This window comes from Pelecanus crispus, chromosome 25 (genome assembly GCF_030463565.1).
Source record: "Pelecanus crispus isolate bPelCri1 chromosome 25, bPelCri1.pri, whole genome shotgun sequence".
NCBI lineage: Eukaryota > Metazoa > Chordata > Aves > Pelecaniformes > Pelecanidae > Pelecanus > Pelecanus crispus.
In genome coordinates this window covers 3,076,179-3,086,776 of record NC_134667.1, presented here as the reverse complement: position 1 = coordinate 3,086,776, position 10,598 = coordinate 3,076,179, and the positions used below count along the sequence as shown (strand labels likewise).

General features: G+C 58.8%; 1 protein-coding gene across 1 annotated transcript; it reads right to left on the bottom strand.

The window, feature by feature from the left end:
• Nucleotides 1–2,992: 2,992 nt before the first annotated feature.
• On the bottom strand, nucleotides 2,993–9,766 carry LOC104025541 (trypsin). The gene is made up of 5 exons (XM_075724837.1): nucleotides 9,646–9,766; nucleotides 6,524–6,683; nucleotides 5,175–5,422; nucleotides 4,669–4,805; nucleotides 2,993–3,145 (listed from the first exon to the last, which is right to left on the bottom strand). Exons 1-5 carry the CDS (start codon nucleotides 9,764–9,766, stop codon nucleotides 2,993–2,995), a joined length of 819 nt encoding a protein of 272 aa, XP_075580952.1.
• Nucleotides 9,767–10,598: the final 832 nt, after the last annotated feature.

Below are 10,598 nucleotides of genomic sequence, written 5' to 3'. Positions count from 1 at the left end.
CACCCCCTTGCAGGTGCATATGTCACCCATGGAGGGTGGCACGTGTCCCCATCACCAAGGTCAGATGCCACCAAGGTCAGATGCCACCAACGGGGACAGACACCCATCGCAGGTGCAAATGTCACCCATGGAGGTTGCCACGTGTCCCCCGTGCCAAGGTCAGATGCCACCAACGGGGCCTGACACCCCCTTGCAGGTGCAGATGTCGCCCACGGAGGGTGGCACGTGTCCCCACCGCCAAGGTCAGATGCCACCCATGGTGGTGGGCACCCATCCCTGGCGTGGAGCAGGATGCCGCTTATGGTGACGGTCACCGGTGGACACGTTGTCACCGCTCCGTCCTTGGGTGTCCCCCTGCCTCCCCCCGAGGTCCCCCTGAGGTTCTCATGAACTTGTCCCCCTAAGGGACAAGAGGAGCTGTCCCCAGGGGCTGATGTCCCTTGAGGAGTCCATGATCCGGGGACATCTGGGGACAGTCCCCAAACTAGTGCCAAAGCTGTCAAAGGGACAGCTGCTCCCTTCACAAGCTCCCCCAGGCCTTCGGCTAATTAGAAGACTAATTAGGCCTAACGAGGTTTCCCTGTCCCGCTCCAGATGCCCGTGAAGGACCTGCCACGAGGTCCTGGCGTCACCGTGTCCCCAGAGACCCCCATGCAGACCCCCCCTCACCTTCCCCGGGGTGACCTTGGCTTTCAACAAGGCTCCTAACAAGCGCTGCCTCCGCTCCTCGACCGGTGTAATTAATGAATTAGTTAATTGGGTAATTAATTAGGGTGGGGTCCCCATGGCGGCTGAGGCTGCCTCGAGAGTTTGGGAGAAGAAAGCTCCTGGCAGCGGGAGGCGTGCAGGGATCCGGCCGAGGATTAATTATCACCATTAATGAGGCTCATTAATTAGGCCCTTTCCCCAGCGCAGGGCAGGGAGGAGGCGCCCATGGCTCCCCGCAAATGGGGGGGGGGGGTGCTCGTTACCGCTAACGAGGGAAAGCCATGGGGACGCTCATTAAATGGCTGGTGCCCCCCCCAAATCCGGTTACGCCATCTCCCACTGACCCCCCCAGTGCTCCCAGTGCACCCAGTTCCCTCTGACCTCCCCAAGTCCGGTTACGCCATCTCCCATTGACCCCCCCAGTGCTCCCAGTGCACCCAGTTCCCTCTGACCCCCCCCAGTGATCCCAGTGCACCCAGTTCCCTCTGACCCCCCCAAATCCAGTTACCCCATCTCCCATTGACCCCCCCAGTGCTCCCAGTGCACCCAGTTCCCTCTGACCCCCCCCAGTGATCCCAGTGCACCCAGTTCCCTCTGACCCCCCCAAATCCAGTTACCCCATCTCCCATTGACCCCCCCAGTGCTCCCAGTGCACCCAGTTCCCTCTGACCTCCCCAAGTCCGGTTACGCCATCTCCCATTGACCCCCCCAGTGCTCCCAGTGCACCCAGTTCCCTCTGACCCCCCCCAGTGATCCCAGTGCACCCAGTTCCCTCTGACCCCCCCAAATCCAGTTACCCCATCTCCCATTGACCCCCCCAGTGCTCCCAGTGCACCCAGTTCCCTCTGACCCCCCCAGTGATCCCAGTGCACCCAGTTCCCTCTGACCTCCCCAAGTCCGGTTACGCCATCTCCCACTGACCCCCCCCAGTGCTCCCAGTGCACCCAGTTCCCTCTGACCCCCCCAAATCCAGTTACCCCATCTCCCACTGACCCCCCCAGTGCTCCCAGTGCACCCAGTTCCCTCTGACCTCCCCAAGTCCAGTTATACCATCTCCCACTGACCCCCCCCAGTGCTCCCAGTGCACCCAGTTCCCTCTGACCTCCCCCCCCCAGTGATCCCAGTGCACCCAGTTCCCTCTGACTCCCCCCAGTGCTCCCAGTGCACCCAGTTCCCTCTGACTCCCCCCAGTGCTCCCAGTGCACCCAGTTCCCTCTGACCCCCCCGCAGTGATCCCAGTGCACCCAGTTCCCTCTGACCCCCCCCAGTGCTCCCAGTGCACCCAGTTCCCTCTGACCCCCCCCCAAATCCGGTTACCCCATCTCCCACTGATCCCCCCCAGTGCTCCCAGTGCACCCAGTTCCCTCTGACCCCCCCCCCAGTGCTCCCAGTGCACCCAGTTCCCACTGCCCCCCCAATCCAGTTACCCCATCTCCCACTGCCCCCCCAGTGCTCCCAGTTCCCACTGCTCCCCCAAAACCAGTTACCCCATCTCCCACTCCCCCCCCAGTGCTCCCAGTTCCCACTGGCCCCCCAAGCCAGTTACCCCATCTCCCTCTGCCCCCCCTCCCCAGTGCTCCCAGTTCCCACTGCCCCACAATTCCAGTTACCCCATCTCCCACTGCCCCCCAGTGCTCCCAGTGCACCCAGTTCCCACTGCCCCCCCAGTTCCAGTTACACCATCTCCCACTGCCCCCCCAGTGCTCCCAGTTCCCACTGCCCCCCCAATTCCAGTTACACCATCTCCCACTGCCCCCCCAGTGCTCCCAGTGCACCCAGTTCCCACTGCCCCCCCAGTTCCAGTTACACCATCTCCCACTGCCCCCCCAGTGATCCCAGTTCCCACTGCTCCCCCAAAACCAGTTACCCCATCTCCCACTGCCCCCCCAGTGCTCCCAGTGCTCCCAGTTCCCACTGCCCCCCCAATTCCAGTTACACCATCTCCCACTGCCCCCCCAGTGATCCCAGTTCCCACTGCCCCCCAAACCAGTCACCCCCAAGGAGCAGGACAGGTCTCAGGGGATGGGGGGTCCCCATCCATCCCCGCCACGACCTGGGGTGCCCTGGAGACCCCAGACCCCCCCCCAAACACCTCCATGACTCCACCTCTCTGGTTTCGCTCTTTTTTGCTTTATTTTTCAACCCAAATTTCACCGTTTCCCCAGTGCATTCTGGGAAATCCTTTTTCTCCCCCCCCCTCCCCCCCCCCAGATACGGGGGGTGAAGCCCCTCGGGGTGGGTGGTCCCGTGGTGGGGGAGGCTGGAGGTGGTGGAGCTGGAGGTCTCACTGCCTGCCAATGTATCTCCTGACCCAGGGCACGGCTCGGCAGACGTTGGAGTAGACGCCGGGCTGACCCCGGCGCCCGCAGACGGCCATGCCCCACGAGACCACGCCTTGCAGCACCCCGTTGCACTCCAAGGGACCCCCAGAGTCGCCCTGTGGGGAGAAGGGCACGTGGTGGGTCTCGCTTGGGGGGCGGGGCGTAGACCTTGCATGGGCCTGGCCATGTGCCACGACCCATGCCTGCTCCGGGGCTCAAGCAGAAGGTCCTTGGTGGACACCCAAACCGTGCATGGACCTGTCCACGTGCCACGACCCATCCCTGCTCCGGGGCTCAAGCAGAAGGTCCTTGGTGGACACCCAAACCGTTCATGGACCTGTCTACGTGCCACGACCCATCCCTGCTCCGGGGCTCAAGCAGAAGGTCCTTGGTGGACACCCAAACCGTGCATGGACCTGTCCACGTGCCACGACCCATCCCTGCTCCGGGGCTCAAGCAGAAGGTCATTGGTGGGAACCCAAATCATGCATGGACCCGTCCACGTGCCATGGTCCTTCCCTGGTTTTATGGGTTGGGTTGGAGATAACGGTGGAGGAACCCAGACCTTGCATGGACCTGTCCACGTGCTGTGGTCCTTCCCTGCTCTGGGGCTCAAGCAGAAGGTCGTGGATGGGAACCCAGACCTTGCATGGACCTGTCCACATGCCACGGCCCATCCCCTGCTCCAGGGCTCAAGCAGACGGTCCTTGGTGGGAACCCAAACCTTGCATGGACCCATCCACGTGCCGTGGCCCTTCCCAGATTTTATGGCTTGGGTTGGAGATAACGGTGGAGGAACCCAAACCGTGCATGGACCTGTCCACGTGCCATGGTCCTTCTCTGGTTTTATGGGTTGGACTGGAGATAATGGTGGAGGAACCCAAACCTTGCATGGACCTGTCCACGTGCCGTGGCCCTTCCCTGGTTTTATGGGTTGGGTTGGAGATAACGGTGGAGGAACCCAGACCTTGCATGGACCTGTCCACGTGCCGTGGCCCTTCCCTGGTTTTATGGGTTGGGTTGGAGATAACGGTGGAGGAACCCATCCACGTGCCAGGGCCCATCACCAGCTCTGTGGCTCAAGTATGAGGTAGCTGTGGGGAAGCCGGACCTTGCATGAACTCATCCATGTGTTGTGGCCCTTCCCAGATTTTATGGGTTGGGTTGGAGATAATGGTGGAGGAAGTCAAGCCTTGCACGGCCCTGTCCACGTGCCAGGGCCCACCCCTAGCTGCGTGGATCAAGTATGAGGCAGCTGTGGGGAACCCAGATCTCGCATGAACCAGCCACGTGCCGTGGCTCTTCCCTAGTTTTATGGCTTGGGTTGGAGATAATCGCTTGGGTTGGAGATAATGGAGGAACCCAAACCTTGCACGGGCTTGTCCACCTGCTGGGGCCCGTCCCCAGCTCCGTGGCTCAAGCGTGAGGTAGTTGTGGGGATCCCTGACCTTGCGTGGACACATCCACGTGCCGTGGCCCTTCCCTGGTTTTATGGCTTGGGTTAAAGGAAGCCCAGACTTGCACGGATGGACCCATCTCACCTTGTGTTTGAACTCAAAGCCGCGCCAAGGCCCTCCTTTGCCCAGCAGCAACCTCGGAGGTGGCTGAAAGGACTTCACACCCCCCCCCCGCCCCTTACCTGGCAGGAATCGATGCCCCCCTGGGGGACGCCGGCGCAGAACATGTTGGCGGTGAGGGCGTTCCCGTACGCCCTGCTGCACTTCTCCGCCCCGAAGGTTTGGATGTTGGCACACTGCAGATCTTGGGGCAGCTTTGCTGCAGAACAAGGTGGTGGTGGGGGAGAGAGAGACGGTGAGAAGGGGCAGCCCCCTAATGCTGAGGCCTGAGCAGACCTCATTACACTTTCAGTAGGGTTCATCGGGAGGTGGACAACAGAGATGCCTCCACCGGAGGCGGGTAGGTCAACACAAAGGAAACCCAACCCCGAGAGGGAAAACCCAACTAGAAGTCATTCTCCACAGGGAGCTGCTCACTGGGCAGAGTTCAGGTGACATGAGGGAAGCCCTTATCCCATTTTCCCGGCTGAGAAGGCCACCTGGCCTCCTTGGCAAGCCCTCCCCCTTGCCCAAGTCCTCCTCCCGCCATCCCACCTCTTCCACCGAGGTCTCCATCACAAGCCAGTACCTCCAGGGGACTTGGTCGTGCCCCAACCAGAGACGGTGCACTTCATCCCGCCCATGGGACACTCCGTGGCTAATCGGATCTTCTTGATGTTGTTGCTGAACTTAACGGGCTTGTTCAGCTTCAGGAGCATGAAGTCGTTGTCAATCCTGCGGTAGTTGTAGGCCGGATGGACCACGATTTTTGAAATCAACCTCACTAGCCCCGTGCCGTCCCGTAATGTGTCCGTCCCAATTAACACCTTGATTTCTCTGCCAGGGGAAGAAGGTCAAGAAATCAGTGCTGGTCCCTCCCAAGAAGACACATAAACGCTTGGCCTCAAGGGTTGTCTGCCAAGGAGATGGTCAAGACCTGTCCGTTGAAGCTTCTCCACAGGGCAGAGTTAAGGTGATATGGCTGTGGGATGACCTTATCCCATCTCCCTTGGGGAGGAGGCCAGGAAAACACCCTAATGCCTTGAGCATTCATGAGCTCTCCTCCAAGAGCTCTTTGATGGCTCAGGTACCCTGGGGGGGCATCTCCCATCTCCACAGGAAACTCTTGCATCTCTTGACTTCAGCTCCTTGACTCCATCTTCCCGACTCCAGGAGTCTCCCACCTGCAACATCTCAGCAACATTGCCCTGAGCCCAACTTCTTGCCGACTTTTCTTCTGCTTTTTTCATTATTTCCCCTCCGAAAGGTCCAGCTTCCTCTCACAGGACCTTGTGGAGAAGCTGGAGAATCTTGACTGGGAGAGGGGGGGGTCTGCTCCACTTAGTGTCATCACCTGGAAAAAGGGGGGTGATGGACCTCAAAGTGAGGGGAGGTTGGCTCCCCTAGGGCTTCTTAGGTGGAGGTTGTCACCCTGCAAAGGTGACGAAGGTGGAGGTTGTCGCCCTGCAAAGGCTGCATCAGCTCCTCCGGTCTCCGTGTGGAGGACAGCTGTACCTTCATTGCCCTCTAGAGGTACCAGCACCTGGACACCAACATCTGGAGATACCCATGCCTGGACCATCAACATCTAGAGCTATTGGCTGTGGGACACCAGACTCTGGAGGTAACATCTCGGGTACAAACATCTGGACGTGCCAACCTCTGGAGCTACCAATCCCCGGTGGTACCAGACTCAACTTCTGGACACCAAAATTTGAAGGTGTTCGCATCTGGAGGCCGCAAACTCTGTAGTTGCCAACATGCCGGGCGTCGCTCTCTGGATACCACCATTTGGAAGCATCATCCCCTGGATGTGCCAACATCTGGGCGCTAACACCTGGAGGGCTCACCTCTCACCCTTGGTCATTGAGGGGTCCTGGGGAAGGAGACATTGGCTCAGAGGAAGCCGTGGGGCACAGGAGCACGGGCCCAGCTTACCTCATTGGCTGCCTGCAGTGGGCGGCTGTCAGGACCCATTCGGCATCTACCAAGCTTCCCCCGCACAGGATTTGACCCCTCTTGATGAGGGCAACTTGGAAAGGCCGCTGGATGATGGAGCAGCGTCTCCCACCGATGATACGGGACTCGTCCTCCGGCACTGTAACACAGAGCACCGAAAGGCATCATGAGCACGTTGTGGAGGTCTGCCCAAGAAACCTGCTGGTTTGGGTTGAAAAGGCGGCGAAACGTGCAAAAGGGAGTCTTTAACAAGGTGACACGAAAGGGAAAAGGGAAAGGTCGCTCTTTTTCAGCCTCAGACTCCCATCAGAACAGTTAAAATCATCTTAAAAACCTAAAAATAATCTTTTTTTTTTTTTTTTTTTAAATTTACCGAGTCACCTATCAGCCTACTGGGGCCCCACCGGGCTATTTGTTGATGAAAAAGAGATGATTTGGGGACCAGTTGAAATCCAACCATTCGTAGCCAAGATTGAACCAGTCCTTGAAGGTCTGTTTTCTCCCGGTGCCATTTGATGGAGCCCATGACTCCATGACCTGACCACCCACCCCAGGCAGAGGACTGAGGTGGGAGCTCCCCCAGGGAGACCCCTGGGACCGGTCTGTCACGCCAGGTTGCGCATGAGCTGTCCTGGAAATCACAGCGCGTCAGGAAGTCACCAGGGGCCACTTATCTCCACCGGTTTCGCCATGTGCTTCTGGGAGGGGCATCCGTTCCACCTCTAAGATTCCTCCCAGCCCAAGATTGGACTCCAAAAGGGAGATGACGCACCTCTAAAAGAGCTGATTTCTTCGTCCTTGGCCAGTGAGAAAGCCTGTAGGACCAGCTCAAAAAGCCTCCTACCTCCTGGATGGCTCATGTACCCAGGTCTCCTAGTTAGGGCCAGGGTAGGAGACGGTTGCATCAACACAAGCAGGAGAAGCCCTGACACAGGGAGAAATGATAAGAGGAGTTCACTCAGGAATGCGAGTCCTTACGTCACTCTGGAGCCAAGATGTCTTGGTCCCACCAGGTTGCTTGAGAAGAAAGAGAGAGGGCCACCAGCCTGGTTTCGGGGTCTTTGGTCATATCATAGAAAAAGGGTCTCACCACTCGAAGCCCCCACTTCTGACATGGATCTCTCCCAGCCTTTCAGGTCTCTGGAGGCATCTCCCTTCGCTTTAGGTCGCTGCGAAAGCATCTCCCTTTGCTTTAGGTGGCTGCAGCAGGTGGGCGTCGGCCGGACTTCCCCAGCGTCGATGGTCCTTGGAGAGAGGAAGGGACGTTCTGAGAGGCAATCCCACCCCATCCAACGTCAGGCGTCTACAAGATGAGGAGCCCCTCCCATTGTCAGGGTATTTATGATGAACGAGGTTTGCAGGGTGGCCATCTTGAGGCCGTGACCACCTTGAGGCCGTCACCACGCAGAGCTCCGCTTGGGTGTCCACACAACGGGAGTCCAAAGCCTTGCGCCGTGCTCCTGGTGTCCCTCCTGGTCTCCATCTACAGCTCTACGCAGGCAAAGCCTTTTGGGAACCCCAGGTGGCACCTTGGCCAAGGCCACTGGAGAAGAACCCCTGATGCCGAGTTGTGTCCAAGTGGGAGGAGAGGAGATTTACAAAAAAAAGGATAGTCAGCGCAAAAAAAAAAAAAAAAAAAAGGTGTGTTTTCAAGAAAAAGACCTTCCTCCCACCCCAAAAACATGCAGTAGGACTTTCAAATGGAAGATATCAAGTCCTTGTTCTCTGAGATGTCCTTACGGGTGTTGGGGCTGAGTCCTCCATGCCGCGGTCTGGGGCATCCCAGACTTTTTTGCCTATTTTGGGGAGGAGTCGCGACTCCAAATGTTGAGCACCTGGGCGAAGGGCTGTATTGATAGCAGCACGTGCAAGGTGGCTCTGGTCCACGGCATCTGCAATTCCCTTCCACCGAAGGTTGGGACATTGGAATTTACCAGTGGGACTGGTTTGTGCTGGTGGGGATTACAGCCTGTGATGGGTGGCAATGGGAGACGCCCGCATTTCAGGCCACCTGGAATTTGCCACTATCCGGTCCCAGCAGCGCTGCCAAAGTCGGAGGGTGGGAACCTTCCTCCTGCAAACGCTCATTAGAGAAGCATCCCTGGTCACCCCAAGGGTCGCTCTTGAGCCTTTAGAAACCAACCAGCGGATTTAGATTCCACCAAGCTCCTTGAAGGCATCTCAGCAGCTTCCCTGAGCTCCCACGGTGGAGGGGTATCCGTCGACAAAGGTCAATCAGTGGAGCTGTAGGCAATGCGGGATGGCGGATCCTGCCTTGTGGTAGAAACCGGCCCCTGGATTTCCAGAGGCTACTGGCAGGCAGAGCGCTCCAACCAAGACGATGGTGACTCCATTCCAGACGATAAACCGGCCCCCAGGAAGCCAGTTCTTAGACAGTCTCAGGGTAAATTATCCAGCCGTTGTGTCTGGATGCGACCTGGTTCCTCATCCGCAGGACCTGGGTGTTTCAGATTCAGCTCTGGGGACACAGCTTTGGGGTAAGAGGCACCGAGATCAGGTCAGATCCGAGGTCTTTGCAACCAACAGTCAGAAATCACGGGACTCCTCTTTCCAGACCCATCCGTTCAGGTTCTCCTTTGGCAGAGCATCGTTTTGGAGGCCAGAAGAAAGGAAGGGGATGCTCCCATCGGGATTAAGTCGCTCCTTTCTTTGCCTCCCCCCCGGGTGACTCTTCTTGTCGTCTTTTTGCAGCTGTAACAGAAATCCCCGTACGAACTTCCAGAGGAGGGGAAGGAGTTATCCCGGAGGTCTCAGTACCTCCAACGGGATGCAGGAATTTTCCTCTGCATCTCTTTCAGGGCCATTTCTCCACGTCAAGGTGGTTGCTTTATCTCAGCTCGAATCCAAAACGGGTTTCGAAACTGTAGGGCCTTGCCCAAACATTCCCACCGGCAAGATTCCCAGGAGCTAAGCGAAAGGCATCTCCCATCCCATCCCATCCCATCCCATCCCATCCCATCCCATCCCATCCCACCCCATCCCACCCCATCCCACCCCATCGGACACCTTCCCCTGTGAGGTGCCCATGAAACACCCGTGGTGTCTCCATCCCCCCCTCCTTGGCCACTGGTTCGACTTACGCTCATTGCCTTGATTGCCTTTCACCTGAGCTCGCGCCGGCGCTGGGGTGGTCAGCAACAGTCCAGCTGCGAGGATGAAGATGGGGATGAAGCCAAAGGCCCCGTGCCTGACACGAGCCATTCCTGGGGCAGAGAAACCAAACTGGATCAGCCCTGGGGCTGCAGGGGAGTGGCTGGTGCCAACGTGGGAGCTACGGGGAAGGTCCTCATTGGTGTCCTGCCTCCCACGTGGGATGGAGGCGATGTGACCGAGATGCTGGCGGTGTTTTGGGGCACCTTCACCCTTGCAGACCTTGGGGTGGTCGCAGTCCTCCTTCTCCACCCTGTTTCAGTTGAGTTCAGCTCTCTGGTGGCGCCAAACCCACCTACACGAGCTCAGGAAGGACCACATCCCTCCTGAGCGCCGTGAAACTGGCAGATCCGAGCTCAACTGGGATACGGAGGGCGTTCCCACCAAAGCCATCCAAAACAGAGCCGCCACGTGGGCTGAGCACGTGGGGATGGACCAATCTGGCCCGTGGGAAACAGCCACCAAGAGGTGGGGAACCCCCAGATGCCTGGTTCCCGAGCCGCCCCACAGCATCCATCCCTTGGAGGGACAGCCGTGGTCCCGGCCACGGGGACGGACTCACCTGTTGGAGGAGAAGGACGGGGCCGGCTCAGCGCGTCGGGAAGCCGAGAGCCGGTGGCTTGGGCATATTTATACCCGGGGTGAAAAGTAGGCCGTGTCTCTGGCGGGGTGAGTCAAGAGCGGTTGGGCGACGGGGCCGTGCGGCAGGGGAGCAAGCGTGGCCCGTGGGTGTCTCCCCGGCCCCGCGGGTGATTACGGCTTTGATGTCCCAGAGGAAACGCCGCCGGGATCCTCGGCAAAGGGGAAACGCCCACTCCTCCCATTGTCAGAGCTGGCCTGGACACGGGGGCGAGGAGTCCCCAAAACAGCCCGCTCGGGCGAA

Coding starts and splice junctions, on each gene's coding strand:
- LOC104025541 (XM_075724837.1), bottom strand. CDS start 9,766: ATGGCTCGTGTCAGGCACGGGGCCTTTGGCTTCATCCCCATCTTCATC. Junction 6,684..9,645: donor AGGCAATCAAGGCAATGAGC/GTAAGTCGAACC, acceptor TCTGTGTTACAG/TGCCGGAGGACGAGTCCCGT. Junction 5,423..6,523: donor CACTGCAGGCAGCCAATGAG/GTAAGCTGGGCC, acceptor TTCCCCTGGCAG/AGAAATCAAGGTGTTAATTG.